This window comes from Taurulus bubalis (genome assembly GCF_910589615.1).
Source record: "Taurulus bubalis genome assembly, chromosome: 11".
Classification (NCBI taxonomy): domain Eukaryota; kingdom Metazoa; phylum Chordata; class Actinopteri; order Perciformes; family Cottidae; genus Taurulus; species Taurulus bubalis.
Genome location: NC_136599.1, coordinates 6,766,964 through 6,786,613, shown reverse-complemented (window position 1 = coordinate 6,786,613; position 19,650 = coordinate 6,766,964). Strand labels below are relative to the sequence as shown.

Sequence of the window (19,650 nt, the reverse complement as noted above, 5' to 3'; positions counted from 1 at the left end):
GGCACCCTCACGTTCCTCCACGCATCAGCAGTGCCGCTATAAGGGACCGGCCTCCGTGCATCCGTTGTACATTTGCGTGTTCGTCTCATATCGGTGTGTGTGTGTGTGTGTGTGTGTGTGTGTGTGTGTGAGTTTGCGTCAATGAATGTCTGAATAGAGTCCGGATTTTTTTTTTTCCCCCTCGATGATCGGTGCTGGTTCACGCTCTCATCAGAGGCGGGTCTGGGCCTCGGGGACGTAGATTTCGATGCTGTCGGCGCTTTCCGTGGCGGAGTTCTGCCGCACTGACGCCGCGCGCTTCGCCGCCATCAGACGCTTCCTGGCTTCTTGCCGCTGTTTGTCCACAGCTGAGTCCACGCTCCTGTCCTTCCCCGCTGACAGCTTGGGCTTAGTCTGCTTCTTTGGCACAGATGATGGAAGCGGCTTGTTTTCATCCTGAGGAAATTAAAGAGGAAAAGGAATAAGGCACAGTTGAAAACACAACCGCCACTCTTGTTAAATAACTCTTATTTGTGAGCCATTAAGTATTTCTCAAGTTCACGTAAAAAAAAATGTTTCTTTTTGTGTCTATATTTGTATTATTATTTCTCCCTTTGTTTTTGTTAGTTTTTTGCTAGACAAACCTCATTTTTGTATTTATATTTAATGTTAATATATCTAAATGAATAGAGGTTTGAGTTCAGAACCAAAACTAAAATGTTTCATTACGTATAAATCAGTTAATTATTTTTCTCATTTAATTGATTAGTCGCTTTGTCAATATTTTTGGGATTATAAAACAATCTCCACAGTCAAATTTAATATCTTTAAATTACACTTAATTTCCAATTAAAGAGATAATTGTTTAGCTTGAAAAAAAAAAAAACTAAAACAGTAGTTGCACTTTCAGTTAAACAACTAATGATACAAATAAAAAAATACTTAAAATACACCAAACATCACCTTCTTCTCGGTTTTCTCCGGCATTTGCCAGTTGTTGGCCTTCAGCTGGTAGAGCTCGTCAAATTTCATGCTGATGTCTTCTATTGAGAGTTGTAGCAGATCCCAGAATCCTGCGAGGTCCTGTGCTGTTGGACGAGGGTTGGCATTGAGGTCCTGATGAGAGGAGAACGGGACAGTATGGAGAAGTTAGAGATGAATGGCTTCAGTCAAATCAGAGAGAATTAATCGCACACACAGAGACAGAGAGAGATCTCCTGGGCAGCCGCCCTTCAGGCAAATTGATGAAGAGAAACACATTGGACACCAATCAACTTTGGGAGATGATTACATTTCAACACTATTGGACTTGTAACAGAGACAATCTGGCAGCGTGGGACAACGATACAAGAAAGACAAGCGAACCAAAATCTATCACAGTGAATCTGATGCGATACATTCTCAAGGATTTCATGTTTCGGCCTGAAAAGATCTTTTTCTCTCCAACTGGAATGTAATAGGAAGATAAATGATGTTGGAAAGAAAACTGCAACAAAAGTTTGCGCTGCCAATAAAAACATGCAGTAACAAGGATAGTGCATCAAGAGATTCAATAGGACGTAAGGAAGCCACTCACCAAGTTCTCCTTACAGAGGCCTCTGAACTGCTCAAACTTCTTCGTCATGAGGAGCTGAGCGCTGCCTACTGCACTGCGGATCGTGCCCAACACTACAAAAGAGGAGATTATGATAAGTCATCGACAAGTTGTGGAGAGAGAACTGAAACCGTTGCAATAAATGTGTATGTGACGCGACAAAAAAGGACATGAAAAAGCAGCTACTTTGAGATCCAGAGTAACGTGAGAGACGCTACATAAAAGGTTAGAGAGCTGCATCAAGACATAGGAGGGAGCTTGTTGATGTCGTCTAGTTATGATATACATCCTTTCTTAAGAGTAACATATTGACGCAATCTTCGGGAGGATAACAAGTGACTCTTTATTCAGCTATTTTACGCCTCTAATATTTGCATGGTATTTCATAATTCAGATCCACAGAGAGCGGCGGGAATGATGATCTGATGGAGCCTCTACAGCTCATTCATATTTAAGACACTGCAGAGACGCATCAGCCTGAGTGGTATTCTGGGAGATGAAAAGGTGAAAATGACTCTGCAGTTGCTCCGCTACCAATAAAACAAAAGAGTGCTCTCCCTCCAACGAGCAGCGTTACTGCGAGTGAATGGGAGTAATGATTGTGCCGTGCTTTGTTTCATTGTCCGTGGTCAACAAGGACGAGGCCCAACCTAATCCCCGCCTTTGGAACTGGGACATCAATTAAATTCTTTATGTTTCTGACTTGACAAGCCCATTAACTGTACTTCTTTCCCTCGTCTATTATTGTGAAGCACTTTGTGACTTCTTGATCTAGAACGGTGCTTTATAAAATAATCAGGTTGCGGGAATACTAAGCCCCAAGTAGCCAAGCACGAGACCCGGGAAAACCAAGACAATGAGATGTGTGACTTGGCCAACAGAGCTGATTATACTGTACGTGCACAAGAGTCAATACAAGAGCCATGAATCTCATCTCTCAGGCTCTTCACATGACAAGTGTGAATGGGGCCTTAATGTTTTGATTGTCGTTTCATGCAATTAGATCCCTTACCCTCCTCTGACAGCTTGTTTTCTTTGGTCTCCTGCTCCATCTGTTGACACCAGCCCTCCATGCGCCCCGTTTCCGCCTGCAGCAGCTTCATAAACCAGTTCCCGTCTCGGAGGCAAGCTGGCGTGCTGGGCTGAGCAGCGTCTCCTAGGGTGCTGAAGTTTCCGGACTCCAGGCTGGGATCTGGCGGTGGCAGCGAGGAGGGGTCTAAAGCCGGGTCCAGAGTGACCTGGGGCGGGCTGGATATCCTGGAGAGGGCTGAGGTGTGTTTAAGAGGCTGCTGTTCCATGGCTTTGTCCTGTCCGTTGGGCGCGCTGGCATTCACTGTTTGACTGTTGGCGCCGTTGGCTGTGTTGTTTTCTGTGGGTGCGGCATCCTGGGGCTCCTGAGGCTCAGTCTCTGTGTTTTGTCTGGAGGCCATGCTGCTTTCCCGGCTGAGACTGCAGAGACATGCATTCAAAATCAGCTTCTGACAGACAGTAAAATGAATAGGACAATGAAGTGATGTGTCAAACACGTTCCACGGTAGCAGCTTGGGGTCAGCGAGCTGACAGATAATGGCAGCTGATGGTGCAGGATCATATTTCGCAAAAAGGAGCACAAAGAAATAGAAAAGACACGGTGTCGTGGATGGTAACCACGATAAAATTGACAACAAATCAGGTATACAACATAAAACCGGAGTGGATTGCTGCTTCAAAGATAATGAACAGCAGAAAAGGAAGCAGGCCGTCAAACCAATGTCATTAGGGGGAATTACAGTGGACCGGAAAAGCTTAAATGCCGCGTTTTCAGCTCACTGCAGTCAAAAGCAGAGTAAAAGGACATCAATCGGAGTCCTGCGGCCCGGCTGCCAGCTGAATGACAGCAGATTCACCAAGAAGAAGAGGCAATGCGAGCGTGTGACAAGCAGGTAAGGAGCTGCAGTGCTTTCAGACAGACAGGAGGTCTCGGGCTGAGCAATAGGGCTGAAATCAATGTGACAGTAATAGAAAGCACAGTGTGGAGCGGTCTTATAAACAAATAAGTCACATTGAAGTTCAGTGTTACTGATCAAAACGTATCGTGTGTCATTGAGGTCTAACAAACAATTTTTTTGACGATTTATACATTTAAAACCATGCATCGTTCACATTCACGTTTGCTCGCTTATAGTCTTCTTCAACGCCTTTGTTAGCGCTTTGCTGTTTACTGGCGCATTACCGCATATCAGAATAACGTGAAACAGGCAACAGAACAGAAACAAAAACGAGACCCTTTTTTTTTTTAAGTATAAGAGTGCCGTGCGTCTATGAAACCTCTTTTTCGCCGCACCTTGACACATAGCCCTGCCTCCAGGTCGGATCCATCAACAATTGAATACCAATAGGTTTCATCTGATTCCTACGAGTTCATTCTCTTCCCTCCATTTGTTCATACTAAGAAGCCATTTAGCTCAGCATGGAAAGATGTGTCGAAAAATGTGAGGAATAGAGAATTAAAACGATTATGTCGCAATACTCTTTCATACAATGATTCCATTAAGGGCAATATTACCACATGTATAGGTTAATATCCAGTCTTCTAATATCGAGTATTTCCCGTCTTCACAGCATCTCTGTTAAATATGTAAACCATCAGATCTCTTGTGTCTAACATTCCCTGTTCCATCAAATGTGAGTGTACACTTACGGCCTGCCGTTCTCCACTTGAACTCCAATTGACTGAAACTTGAGGGGTGCAGTTAGGGGTAGTGGCTCCTCTCTAAGGACTGGCAGAACACAATCCACCTGAAAAAAAAAAAATCACAGACAACAGAAACCCAGTCAAACTTTGGCTTTAGTTTCCTCTCAGTACGATTGCATCTCAATACAAATTAATTCTTACCTGAATTCCGATCGAGGACAGTTTCCTTTTGGTTGCGGTCGGGGCCTGTTCTAGGGTGAAACCACTTCTTAGGGTGTCATTTTGGCACTGGGTAGATGTGGAAGTGGAAGCGGTGGTAATGGCGACAACAGGGGTGGTGGGAGGGAGGTCACGGGGGGCAGGAACAGGATGTACAGAGCCTGCAGCGGGTCCAGGGGTAGCGGCAGGGACAAGGACAAGGACAGGGACTGGGATAGGGACCGGTAGAGGTCGAGGTCGAGGTCCCTTAGCCAGACTGCTCGTGCGGATGCTACAGAGACTGTCAGAGGAGTTGCTGCGTCCCGACTGGCTGTTGGCCTCACTGCCACGATCCTGCTGGTCGATGTATACGTCTTGGGCCGACTCTGTGCTGCTCTGCACCGTCACTGAGATGAGGGGCTTGGAGGTGGTGCGGGGTGGGACCGGGGGAGGAGCCTTCCTATTGCTGACTGCAAAGATGGAGAAAGAAACAAAAAGAGCTGAGGGTGAGAAAACCTGCTCTTCGTCACTTAAGACATCAGAGAGAACGCAAAAGTCAAATAAAGCCATAAAGTACCCGAAACCATAAACACAGCGTATCTGAAAAACAAACCTGCACTTTGCCCTTATTGCTGCCTCTATCAGACTCTACTTGAATCTACCTTGGTGTTTCCTATCAACGTGCTGGTGGTTGTGTTCCATTGACGTCAGTCTGTCTCTGGAGACCTTCCTTTGCATGCCACACCTTAACGGCCCGTTTGCTCTGGGGACTGTCAGACAACACGACCTTTTCCCATTCGTTGCCCTTTCAGACCAAAACACTTCAGGAACTTTGGAACTTTCCTGTTTTCCAACACATCTGAAGATTAAGGAAGATCAGGCCAACGACAACAGAGTTATGCTGTAGTGTTTTTATTTACTGTTGCATGGCACGTTTCAGTGGATGTAGAGCTGCAGATGTGTTGGAATCTTTTTGAAAACATCACATTTCCACAGAGTAAAAAACAAATTGTGCTTCCTGGTCATAGTTCAGTCATAAAGTGTCTGATTCCAGCTTCTGATTCAAAAGTAGTTTAGGTAACTTCGTCAATATTCAGCACAGCAACATTCTCTTTTTCCATGAGAGTAAGTTTTGTTGTTAGACAACTTTCAGACAACATACAATGACGAAGCTTAAGAAAGAAAGTGCAATGATTTGACAGACAAAATGAGATTCACCACTGGGCTTCTCGACTGATAATTACAATCATCGACGTTTCAGGAGCAGCTCTAAGTGGATGTTATGAATCGATAAAAAAAAAGAGACTTGAAGAGCTGGAAAAGGAGATTGAAAACTCCACAATGCCTGTCTCCAAAAAATATATCTGCCGAGTGCTTGATTGCTATCTATTTCTGCTTTAGAACGTAACACTGATGACTATCAGCAAAGACTTATTTCTTTTCCTCACTCGCTTTGTTTTCTCATCAGTGCTCTCGCTTGTTCATTCACCGTCTCTCTCTCTTGCTTGTGCTCTCAACTTGTTCACTTGCGTTTGACCAATCAGTGACATTCAGCCCTGCAAACTCCAATTTCCTGCACAGCGTTACATAAATGATGAGTGTACATCTCGCCAGTGATATACCCCCATTTGTACATTTACACAGACTGGATTTGATCTGGGAGTTACAGCATATATTTATGTGGCCATTATCCGTATATTTTAAAATCATGATTCGAATTATTGTGAAAAGGTTTACTCGTAGTGATTTATTGCTAGAGAATTACACCTGAATCTGCAGCTCCCCTTCAACAATTCAACATCATATTAGAATTGAAAGCTCCACCTTGAACAGACAGAAGTAAATCTAAGGGCATTGTGCTGATAATGAAAACATTTCAATGCAGGACTTTTATTGGGAGGTATTAATAATAGTTTTAGAATTTATGGTTAAAAAAAATAAATAGAGGAAAGTTGAGAGAAACAAGACTGCTTTTGTCTGTGGCCCTCTAATCCCTAAATCCAGCCCTGAAAAACACGCCCACAGGGTTCCTCGCGGTCAAAAACGTTGGTGAAATACACTTGGAGGTAAATACCAAAAATGCGCCTTAGTTGCTTGCTTTGACGCAACCACTGTGGTTATAACGTTAAGCATGGATTTAACTAGTGGAGGTATTTTGCTGGCGGTAACTTTATTAGTGCTATATGGCAGAGTGCCGCTGTTCCTGTCTGCTTGTGCTTGTTGACTCTGGGGAAGCGAAGACAATTCGGTTGTCACGTTATCTGGCATTCAAGCAGAAGGCTAAATCCAGGATCCAATAAATGCTTCAACTCCTTAAGACCCACGTCTTAATGTCAGGTATTGTTTGTCACCTGTTGAATTAAGTGAAAGTTGGCGAACACTGTCGCTCGGACTCACTTAAGGTGGGCTGACCTTTAAGATGGAGCAGCTAGCTGACCTTTAAGATGGAGCAGCTATTCTCACTAGCAATCATACCGTATTATTATTATGAATCCGAGCAGAGCCATCACATGGTAAACTACTTAACATAAGCGTGACATTTTGACGCTGACGGACACGTGAAACCTTGGATTCACAAATTCTTTCAACAGAAACTGAAATGAGGCCAAAGACAATCTGACTCAGGGACCAGGAATGGGACTGGGTCCTCCTTCGCTGTCATCAGTCTGACTGCAGGGTTGTGGTGGATGATGCAGAGTTAAGTACAGTACAACATGAGAAACCATGAAAAACCCACAGGTTTTCTTCCACGGATTGAGTGGATGATGTTGAGGCGGTTGTGTAGATGCTATTTAAACAGCTGGCTGACAAATACTTCTACCCAATTCCATCTTTCACTGACACACATGATGGATGAAATATTCCTTTGAAATAAGCGGACCTGGAAAGCAATTTATGGCTCAACGCTTTGGATCAACGACAATAACGTAGTGTTTATTCTCTCCGGTAGTGGTTTCAATGTATGTAGCAACCCAACACCCTGTAATTGTGAGGGTGCTGCACTTCCGTCATCAGCCAGTGACTCTCAGCGCCAGTAAGGCCCTCATTAAATCCCACCAACATACACAAACATTGCTGTGGAATCCACTCAGAGCAGTTCACGCGTCGCTAGCAGCCCTGACCTCTCGTCTCAGAGAACATACCCAACCGACAACGGAGTATTTATTCACAAAGAATGAGACACTTCTTGTAGTACTCACAGCACAGATGCATGACATTCCCAAAGTTAAGTATCGTGTCCGGCTACAATCTGAGTCTGAATCAACGCAGGCCTCTGTCCCATTGGCTGTCCATAAGGTTGCAATGCACCTCTTACTCACACAGAGCTATAAAGTTGATTATTTTCACAGTAATAATAGATCTATTTGATATCAAATATCCACTCTTTCAGTTTTCACTTATCTCCACAATAGCATTATGGATATGAAATGACATCAAACAGACTAAATGCTGTTTGCAAACATTCAGTTGTAGTGATGTGGGCCAATTGCAGATTATTCACATCCTCAGCAAAAAGCTAAATCCATTTTGCTGTCCTAGTGCAATATGTAATATGATTGCTGGCTCCATATCGGGTCTCAGTTCTCAAGAGCAGGAAAGAAAAATCCCATTGCCTAAGTCTTCAAGTCGACATGTTACATGGACAGCAGATGTGTGAAATCACTATTATGTAATGCTTCCTCTCGCTTTCAAAACAATTAACAACTACAACCCTGTCAACATTGCTATGATCCTCAAATGTTGACTGCATCACTTAAGAAAGCCGTGCAGTCTCTCACCCAGGAGACATTCTGGCTCCATCAGCAGGTCTGTCTAGCGAGCTATCAGATGACCCCTAATGGGCTCTCCATGGCAGGCTCACATTTGAGTGAACATGATTTACTATGTTCAATGATGTCGCCGTTAGTGAAGTTGAAAAAAAAGCAGCAGGACTAGCTTCACTGAGAGAGTTCAGTTCAACATTAGTTTGTAATGGAGCACGATACACTCAAAAGAAAAATTCAAAACGCAGCCTCGTCAAAAATATTGTGGCTTATTGTTGATGAACCTTTGTGAAACTGTGGATATGAGCCAAGTGTCCTAGCAGAAGCTCTGTCCAAGATTAGCAGTTTTATTTTAAAGATAGTATGGCAGGCTGACAAGCTGTGGGAGTTGTAGACTCAAAGATTAAACCTGAAGACATGGCTGAGCATGACTTCTGACAAACAGATTAAACGCACAAGGCACACTATTCAGCTAAATACTGTAAATCTAAAACAGAACGATGGCCTGTGCTGAATAGATCCATCTTTGCCGTAGCCCACGAGCCACATGTCAGCTGGGAAAACCGTATCTGTGCTTTATGCATGGGAAAACTGCTGAGATTACAAATATAGTCAGAGGACATAGGGGATTTTTTTTATCATAACAAATGACTGGAAGGCTAACGAAGGCCAACCCCTATGGTAAAGCCAGTTAATGACAGTACAGGGGCACCTGGATTGCATCTGGGTTTTCATGCAAATTTGAGTCATTATGAAAATCTAAATGACATGCCAACTGCAGCTTTTCATATATTTATCTTTTTTAATGAATTTTCTTTTGTTCCAAGAATCATATATTGAATCTGTGCCGTTTTCCACAAAAGCTCCATGAATACGAGAAACAAGGTATGAATAGAGAGGCGGCAAAGACAGACTTCATGACAGAGAATGCTATCTGCTGAGACAGAATGACAGGCAGGCTGCCATTTAGCAGACAATGCAGACATACCGATGGGAAAAATAAACCACCAACACAACACAAAACAAGAGAGCGACAATACCCAGAAATAAGATATGAAAACAAAAACGCATACGCTTTCATTTAAAGTACGAGCCGCTGTGGCTCGTAAAAGCAAATATAGTATAAAAACGTCTATAAATAGAAAAGAGCACCTTGCCTTGAGAACAATCATTCCAATCGAGACAAAATTAGAAACATTTTGTCCACATGTTACACTCCTGGAGGCTTGGTTTGTGGATTCTTATCTGCTGTATCGTCTGATATCCTCATCCTCCTTTGGCCCTCAGTCTGATCTGATGGACTGAGAAAACAACCGTCTGGGTTGCAGCCTAATCAGCTGATGAAAAGACACGTGGCAAGTGCCTCTGAGGTTAAACTACTTAGAATGTGACACCGTTAGCTTTCTCAGGGTAGAGTACCGTACCGGAGCAACCTTTACTTCAGCTTGAGACTACACTGCTAAAAAAAGATGAGAAATGTTTATTGGAAATAGTTTATCTTTCACCGAGTGACAACGCGACCGGTTAATAGCACATTGCTCTGAATGAGTACAGGGTCTCCTCTTGAAAACCACTGAACGGCCTGCACAAGCCTACATCGGGCTTCTGCAAACCACTTCAAGAGGCTGAATATAATGCTTGAAACCAGAATCTTATCAGCAATTAGCTCATAATAAGCACGTCCATTTACTTTTGGTGGAAGAATGACCACCGCAATTTCCTAACTCTGGAGATATTAATGAAAACAAATTGCTTGTGTCCTGCCAATCCTTAAAAGACTTAAGATATCAAGTTTACAGTCAAAGAAAAGCAGGAAATCCTCACAACTGAGAAGCTTTTTTGATAATAAAAAAAAAACAATTGAATGATTGTCAAAAGAGTGGTACATAATTTTTGTACATTGGCTAATCAATTAATCAACTATTTGTTCAAGCTATATGATAATTGTGTTTATTTACAAAGCATATTATTACAATGTGTCATACTCTAATTCATTGTGAGCATTTATCAATCAGTAATAAACTTACAATATGATATTACTTAAAGTGTATTCTTTTCGGTGGCTGCCACAACCATTACAGGTGCAAAATAAATGTTTGATAAATCTGCTCTCTAATCAGTGCATGTCATTAGTGCAGGAAATGGACAGGCCTGGACTACACTGTCTAACCATGTTAACTAAGGAGGTCCACACACATCATCAGGAAGCCTGCCTGCTGTTGACCTTACTGTGAAACTACTGTTGCTTCGCCCATTCAGTCAAGCGATTACCTCATCAATGAGTGTGAGAGAAAGAGTGTGTAACCCTGGAGGATGACTCACTGTCTGTCCATGGTAACACACAGACACACCATGGCTCGGGTACAATGAACACGCCTTGTTGCTACAATGAAACCTCAAAGCCAGCGTTTCTGGTGAGAGTAATGACTGAACTAAGCATGAGGTAATATAAACAAATATCCATTACTCAACAAGATGAGCAGGATTTGTAAAAACCAAATAGAAATAATAGAGTCAGTAAGTAAGCATGGGAAAGAGACAATGGCAGGTGCTGTTACTCTCCATTTATGTGCACATCCTCCTATTGTCAGGTAGTCTTTGTAAAAGCCCAGTAAAGAGTCCTTACTGCAAAGCACTACACAAGGCAGGAAGCTCATACATTATTGATTGTGTCCTCGGGTCTTAACACATGGTAGCTAGCTACTGAATAAAAATACCCTCTGCAGTCCTGGCAGTTGAGATGAAACCATTTTTAGAAGGTAGGTTTCTAGACACTAAATGGATCTATTGCCACGTCTTTAAAACTGAAATGTTAAAACACAGTTAGAGTTAACTTAACAGTATCTGTTAAGAAAAGAAAAAACACGTATTTAATCTCATTAGGATAAAGCCATGCAATGAGATAAAACACAACCTGCAGCAGAGAGAGAGAGAGAGAGCAGTCAGTTTTGACTTGTAGATGGAGCGATAAATTATGCTGGACGTGATTCATTGATCCTCCATGCCTCCGAGCTTAGATCACGGTCACATGTTGAGTCTGGGGAGGAAGAAAGAAGTATCGTTTTACGCGACTTCTCTCTCTCCACTTGACAGCAATCGTTTATCCAAAAGATCAACTGTAAAATAAAACTAAATGCTCCATCTGCCCCCGAGTTAAAGCATCGGGATTCTATAGGATTGTCTTATTCCGCTTCAAATGAATGATCCGCGTCATCGGGTCACAACTTGAACGTCACACTAACGTCATTTGATTTTATTACACACTGTATAAGCCAACGTTAGCCATCTGTTATAACAGACGTGGCCGGTGTAGCTTAACTAGCCGGCCGGGGTACCGAGCTGCCCAAACTCCGGCTGCTAGCTTCAGCTACTAGCCGGTTACCGCTCATCACACCGGGGCGTTTAACGTGGTGTAACCTTAGCCGGAGGCGTAAATTACATGGGGGCGATGGAAGAGAGCCAACGAAGAGGAGCTGCTTGCCTCGTTATCATCAATCTAACGACAGCAGCCACATTAACTGTAAACCTGCCTCGTCTGTCTGCCTGCTAACGCCTCGCATTAGGGTTTCATCCTCTTTCTTCATCCACGTTAGCTAGCTAACCGACCAGACTACCAAAGGGAGCTCACGTTAGCCTGCCGTGCTAGCGTACCGACAACAATTAACAGTTGGGATATTAACGACCAGTCAAGGCGGGAAAAGAGATAAAATCTTACTGTGTGGCGGATGGACTCGTACGATCCTTATTTTCTGGTTCATTCATGAAACGCAGACAAGATGCGGACGGGCGTCCTGCTGTAAGACACACAACGGCGCTGTGAAGAAAAGAATTGGAGGACACGCCCTCGACGACGAGGATTGGAGCCCATGTTCCCCCGTAACCGATCTCTGCGAGCGTATTGGTCAGTTTTAGTCCTCGGTGTTATCGGAAACGAACGTGATTGGTTCAGGTCTCTTTTGACTGGCTTCGCGATAGGTGCGTTTCATTTTGGTCCCCGGTGGCGCGGGAAAGTACTCCATAGTCTTGACATAAAGCTCATACATATTCGATCCAACGTGACCGTCCGTCTACCCTAAACAATGGGGGTCTATGTAAATTGAGGCGTTTTCTTTTTCTCCCCTCTTTGTGTAAATAAACGGTCTTTTTGACAATGAAGACCAATAACAAATACCTTCCGTGTTACACAAAATCAGATATTCACATGTTTGTAAATCGGATCAGCCCATGAGTTCATATTATCAATCATTTTAACCTTTTGTTGTTGTAAGGAAACAGCACAGACAGCCTATATGAAAGTTAAAACAATGACAATAATGGTTCATATCAATAGATTATGGTAACAGTAAATGTGTATTGTGTGAGTCAAAAGTCCAATGTAACGACACGCTTTTTAATATATGAATGTGTAATGCATATAGACATGTGAAGCAATAATAAATTACACTGGTATGACTAGTTGGTATTTATCATATAGGTACCCCAGAAAGACTATAGTGTCCATATTATTAGTTTGTATGATGATTTTTTTTGTATGATGCTTATGATAATACTACATATTTTAGTTTTATCTTTCAATAAATCCCCCAGTTTCAGGCCATATCATTCAGTCATATGAAGCACAATTACATCAGTCAAGAAAAAAAAGAGCTGAAGAAATATATTAAACATATTTTTGTATTTCATCTAAAATTCCCTAATTTACAATCATTCCAGTGGGTACTTCTAAGTGCAAATGATTGGCACTTCACAACACAAACACAATAAATATAACTTGAGCTCGGCTCTGCTTTGAGTGAATATTGTATATTGACTTAAGACCAAAAATTGAGGGAAGTCTCCTAAACATTTTTTTTTAACCCAAAACAATAAAAATATGAAACATTTCATGTTGTAGCATTGGTGTGATTGCTCACATCATTATTTTCAACAAACACTAAAACAGCATTTTGTGCAATCTACAAAATAGAGACGCTCATTGGAGACATTATTTCAGACTGTGTGTTATAAACCGAACGATTATCATTTGAAAAGGATGAATGGTTGGACATTTTGTCATGAATTAAACATACACTGAAAAACGATGTACACATTTTGTGCAGTCAAACTTTTAAGGCCTACTGTTCACAATAAATATGATCACATGGAAAATGGCTTGCTTTTCTGTTTTTACATGTAATCATCGGTTCAGAATAGTAGTGTTGTTGCTCCGCTCTGCATCCCTGTTGCCATATGAATATTTTCACAGACTTTTACTGATAGAGCCAAAGCACCCTGTAACCAAACATCCTTATTCAGACTGAAATGTAATTGTTTTAATACCAACATTGCACAAAAACACTTTCTGCTCTCCCTCTACATCTCTTATGTCATTGTGTTTTCCTGAGCTTTCTTTAAACCCAGCAATGATACACAACAAATAATACTAATCTGATATAGCAATTTGATCCTGGTGGGGAAACACCTGTATCTATAGTGCAGATAGAAGTACTAAACGGTAAAGATGTGAGCTCTTTATGTTTCATATACACATACAAAGTAAAAGAAAAGATGTTTTAAATTATGGCTTGTATATTTGTCTATGAATTTTCCTATTCAGGGGACAATTGTTTATTAATTTCCTCCTAAATGTACATTTTGCTAATATGAAGCAGAGTAAATAGATAGGTGGATTATATTTAATTGCAAATAAATCTTCCCTACTTTTTTTTCTACTTTTTTTCTAAATCAAAGACTATCCTCAGCTGCTTGGTCCCACCTCGTCCTCACTGGTACTCACTGGTGTTGGAGCTGTAACTGTAGCCTTTAGTGGGTGGCGATGAGTCTGAGTCCGCGGAGGCCGTGTCTTCATCCTGGGAGCAGCCCGCCTGGATGGCACGCAGGTAGCTGTGACTGCGCGACCGGAAGCATGTGGGCGCCGGCAGATCCAAAGCCTCCACTGCCTGCGATTCCCCCTCACAGTACGGCATTGAGTGCCCGCATCCCTGCCCGTATACCTGAAAGAACGTGTGCAGACTCACACGCTGAGGGCAGAGGGCGGACTGAGCAACATGCCTTCACCAGGAGTGGAAGAAGTGTTCACATCCAAAACCAGAGTAAAAGTGACAATACAACAGTGCAAACATACTCAATTACAATTATTATCAACAAAACGTACTCACTATACTCACTATAAATGCAAACCAGTACCCTTCAGATAGCAACACGTTGTCCCGCTGCCTACGGATTCTGCATATAAATGCAGTCTTTTTTATAGAGATTATTAACAAGAGAGGACAATGTACTTCTTTTCACCACTGTGCAGATCCCCTTGGAGTTTCTATATGAGTTATGTTTTGAAAATATCAAATGGCCAAGGGGTGTGAGGGCTTTTTTTTGCTTTTCAGTTAAAAGCTAATACAAGTGTGACTTTATTTCATTCTTGGTGCAGGGACATTATAAATGTTTTTTTTTTCTTCTGCAGTGTACGAGTTACTCAAAATAGCTTTGTTTCATATTTCTTTGCTGCATGGATTCGTCATTGCTTCACGGGAATAAGCGATGACAGCCGGCAGTCGGAAATGTTTGATCAGGGAACATAAAAAGAAGTGGAAACAGCCTGTAACATATTTTTATGTTTGGCATCTTCGGTAGCAAATGTGAACGTGTTGTGGGTGGTGATTAAACATGAATAATAATTCCTCAACATCAACTCACTAGAAATGTTGTAGTTTAGTATCCACAAATCCTTTATATATCCTATGACATTAATAATCTCAGTTAAATGATCCTGATGACTACTTGATTCTTGTAGAAGTTCCCATGTAAAGGTAAAGACGGGTGCCTTTGCTTCTTTATAAAAAAAAACAATGTTTGCATTAGTCTGGTGTGTGATTTCTGCATCCCACTCCAATCCTGCTGATGAAGATAAATAACAGGTTCCCTCAGGTCTATGCTGAAGCATATGTCCCACTTTGACATTCTCCAAACACCCCTAAGCATCTCTTCTACTCCACTAGATTATTCCCGACTGGCTCTTTCATAGAATGTCTCAACAGACATTACATCCACTGGAATATTCTCTTGCGGCATATTCCAAATTGTAGAGGTGTGTTAATTAATGTATTTCTTTGCTCATTTACTGATAATTGTCTTCTTCTTTTAATGGGTCACTGGACTACAATGATCTAATTAGCTGATGTAAGATATCTGACATTTGATAAGGTATGAATTTGTCCTTTTATACCCTGGAAAAATACATAAAATGTTGCTTAACTAACACAGGAGTTAAACAGACACACAGGAGGAAACTGTCTTTGCCAGTCAAGTGATAATCATGCGACGGACTCGAGTAAAAGCAAGACATTTGATGAGATCAGAGACATACCTGAGTGGCCGAGGCTCTGCCCAGTGTGCTAGAGCATTGGCTGAAATCATTGTTCCTGTAGCGTGGCGGGGCCTCCAGCGGGCTCACCAGGCAATCTAAGTTATCGAGGCTCCGATTGGTCGACAGCTCTTTCAAGGATGGCAGGGAGCTGTGGAAGTGAATGTAATTATCAGCCTCTCAGAAGTCAGAGACCGGGATAAGTGAGGGCTGTGTTTAATTGATGATATCCAGGAGAAACTTTAAATCACACTCCGGAAAAGTTCCCCTGGGTATTTTAGAATGAAATACTATTGGGACGTGCGGAAAGTGATATGTGCTCGGGTTTAAAATAGCAGCGCAGAGGAAACAATGACTCGTGAGTAAAACTGATGGATATGGAATTGGCTTTATGATTGATCTAGGAAGTGCAAAGTTTCCTCTGTTCTGGCCCTTTTGGCACCTGGTGTTAGTGGAAATGTGTGTGCATAAGCAGCAGGGTGTGGTTGAGTGATTTCCATGGGCCATTTGCATGTTATGACATCAGGGCTTGAGGAAGCAGGCAAGAGTAACGTACTAACACACCACTCGGGGTACCTGCAAGGTAAGTGATGGAACAAGGGGCAGAGAGGAAAAGCACTGGGGAAGGTTAGCCAAAAAGAGGTGGTGGGTATAGTGGTGGGAGGGCAAGTGCGGGTGGGTGGAGGGGCCACACTGCCTGCCTATGGATGACACTGACCTCAGATGCTGCATAGAGCATGCACTCTGTAGTGGAGACCACAGATAATCCTCCCGCATGAGAGCGTAGCAACGAGGCCTGTCCGAGTGGATGTAGGGGTAAAACACATGGCAAAATGTTCATCTCCCACTGCATTTGTACAAGTTGATCCTGTTTGTCATTTCTCTTCCCCCTTCATTGATACACATCTCTACCTCCATGAATATATTCTATCAGCTCGTTTGGACTAAATGCCGCTGCACATCCGGACCATTATTTGTGACAGGATGCTGCCACCTGCTGACTACCTTTGGGGACTTGAGACAAACGTTTCTTCCCACAATTTTCGCAAACAAAAAAAACACCCCATCAGTGCTTATTTCTATTTTTATGAATGTAAGGTAAACAAATCACAAACACAACTATATGGCAAAATGAGCACGATAATCAAGGTTATAATTTCAATCTGATGAACTATGATACTATCCGACCGTGGGACTCACTTGCGTTGAGGTGGAGGTGGCTGCTGCTCACTCAGGGAGTGCTGGGTGGCCCTCAGGTAGCTCTGGCGGCGGGCGGTGGCTTTGGGGGACGGTTGGGGGCTTCCCTCTGAGTCCTCGCTGTCCTCCAAGTCTCCCATGGCTTTTACGTAGCTGCCGCTGCGCATCCTTCGACAGGGGATCTCGGTTCCTTTGGCCCGGCCGCGACCCAGAGTTCCCGTCCAGTCCCCCAGTGGGACCTGGATCATAGAAAGACATGCATACTGTTGTGAGACTAAACCATGTGTTGCTGTCATCTTAGATGTGACCCTTAGACACTGTATGTATTTCATGCTCTGTGTCTTCTTCTTTAAATACATATTCACAGTTTGATTCTGGGGTTGTGCAGCAATCGCACTTGGTGTCTGTGATGAAAGTCATACAAAATCTATAAATGTGGCCGTTCAATAAAATCAACAAACCTGAGAGAAATTATATAAATATCCATGCAAACTTACAAAAGAATGATGATGAAGATGAATACTCACTGGCCCTCCTACCTGAAGGAACTGTTGCGCCATGTCTTGGTGGCATGACTTGGACTTTAGCAGGGTCCTGTTAACGGTAGCAGAGCCCTTCTGCAACACTTGCCTGGCCTGGCTGAGGGTGAGACTGGACCAGGAGCCCCTCTTCACCAGTATATCATCCTTGCTTCCCCTGATTCTTCCGTGCTCGTCCTTGGATACTACCTGTGTCGCCTGGCATGCCAGAAACTTGAGGTCACTGCTGCTTTTCGAGGTCTTGAGAGTGTGTGCGGAAATGGTGTTGTAGCCCTGTGGGATATACCTGGGAGCGGCCTGGCTGTCTGACACCGCTCTGCCAAGAGACATCATGGTCAGAGGGTTGCGGTAACCTACAGCAAAAGTGTCAGCTTTGGTTGTGTCAGTGTCCAGGGCATCGTCTGAGCTCCAGAGGCCGAGTGCATTGGGCCTAGGTCTCTGCTTTGGCCCCTCAGTTTTAGCCCTGTCTTTACTCTTGCTCCTGCGTGTTGGTCTACCGCCATCCTCCCCAGCACCCGTGGTGCCGGTCGTTCCTCCGGCAGAGCGACCGTTCACGCTGCCTTTGATTGCGGAGTTTTCCAGGGACTGGGACTTGGCAAACAGCTTCTGCACAGAGTGCATCAGGTGGCGTATGCGTCCCGGGCTCTCACTGCGTTGCTTCGACATGCGCCCCCTATGAAACTGCAGCGTGCTGAAGCCGTCGCGCTGCAGGGGCAGGTGCCTCTCGAGCTGATCCAAAAGGTTGGAGGGTAACCGGTTCATCTTGGCCGCTGCCGCAGAGGAGATAGTGGCTGATCCACTGGTGATCATTGGAGCCCCGGTTAGGCCCAGACCTAAGCCCATGCCCATAGACAAGGAGGAGGACAGCGGGCCTGCTCTGCCGCCCTGCCCAACTCCGCCGCCACCGGCCATGCAGGCCTGGGAGCAGTCGAGCTGCTCAGCATGGGCGGTGAAGTGAAGACGAGGGAAGGTGCTGCTGTTGGACATCTGGCTGAAAGGCAGCATGCAGTCAGGGGTCAGGCTGGTGGGGCTGGTGGCAGGGCACAGGTGGAGATGGGAGTCCAGGGTGCCATAGTGGTTTATGGTGGGGCTCAACAGAAAGGAGCTGTGAGGGTCAGAGTTCATAGGACAGAGCGGCTTCTGTTGGCATCCCGCTGGTTCACACGAGTCAGACATGTGACGACTGCGGTTGGTTCCTAACCCCTTCATGGTGGCTGAGATGTCGTCCTTAGAACATCAGTACGGGTCTATGGACCTGACGGGCTCATCCTGCAACGTCAAAGACACAGAAACAATCTATTAAACATGGGGAAATATTGTCAAGAAAGAGCTCTTTCTATTTAGTAATGCATTCATATATTAAAATATAACTTTTAAACTTACAACACTTTAATGTTATTTTCTCTAATTAAACTGTTTTATTCTATAGTTTAGTGGTAGATTCTCTCAGGAATGTTTAAAAAAAGCCTAGCCAGTTTGGCTCTTTATAGAGATTACAGTTAACAGCGCATAACAGTTAAACAGCCATTTGCGTACATTATAAAGGCTCAGAGGGGGAGTTCTCCACATCAATACTTAAAGCTAATGAAAACATTAGAGTCAGAGCCCATTTAAAAGTGATTTTCTCAGTGTGTCCTTGAAAATATCAGTACAGTAATTGAGCTAAAACAACTTTATAGACGATCTCTGCTGTGTGGCGCATTTCACAAAGGCAGCATAACAGCCATTTAATGTGGAGAACAGAGCAATTGTCCCCTCCAGTGAGTTCCCTTATAAGTGGCTTTAACACAGAAAACCACCAGGTGGAGCACCAGTGCACAAAGGACACTTTTTGGGGTTTATGGGGAAAACACACACATAGACATTTCCAAATGAACATGTCTAGTTTTAATAAATCATATATATGTGCATTAAAACAATTCCACTGCATGATAGAAATATGATTTGATCTTAAAAGCAAACACTGAACAATACATTTGCTGACACAGTTTTTCTTTGATTTTCTGACTATCACGCTGCCACTAACTGAACACGTAAGAACAATGGAGAGATGATGCAAATCAAAAGATAAACAGACACAATCACAGATTATTGTCACTGAAAAGGACGACCGATTCGCTTTAATGCATGAGCTGTTCCACCGCAGCAGGCGACCAGACAACCAGAGGCCCGATATAAAGCGCCACAGTGATGTAGGGCCTGCAGCTATACTCCGCTGACAATGCATAGAAGAACGCTTTTGTGACTCACATATGGAAATGAGCTTCATATTTAAGGGCAGCTATTTGTTTCAAAGCAGGAAATGAACACTCATTTCAACAAATCCTTTTTTCGGTTCTTCGCCA

General features: G+C 43.3%; 1 protein-coding gene across 1 annotated transcript; it reads right to left on the bottom strand.

Moving 5' to 3' along the window:
* Positions 1-60: 60 nt before the first annotated feature.
* dlgap4a (discs, large homolog-associated protein 4a) lies at positions 61-18,514 on the bottom strand (the record flags this gene model as incomplete). Its single annotated transcript, XM_079225963.1, has 11 exons — positions 61-435; positions 943-1,095; positions 1,556-1,647; positions 2,586-3,022; positions 4,254-4,351; positions 4,449-4,915; positions 13,986-14,202; positions 15,573-15,720; positions 16,288-16,365; positions 16,770-17,005; positions 17,306-18,514. The coding sequence occupies 11 exons, from the start codon at positions 18,512-18,514 to the stop codon at positions 211-213; spliced, it is 3,360 nt and encodes a 1,119-aa protein (XP_079082089.1). The 3' UTR covers positions 61-210.
* Positions 18,515-19,650: the final 1,136 nt, after the last annotated feature.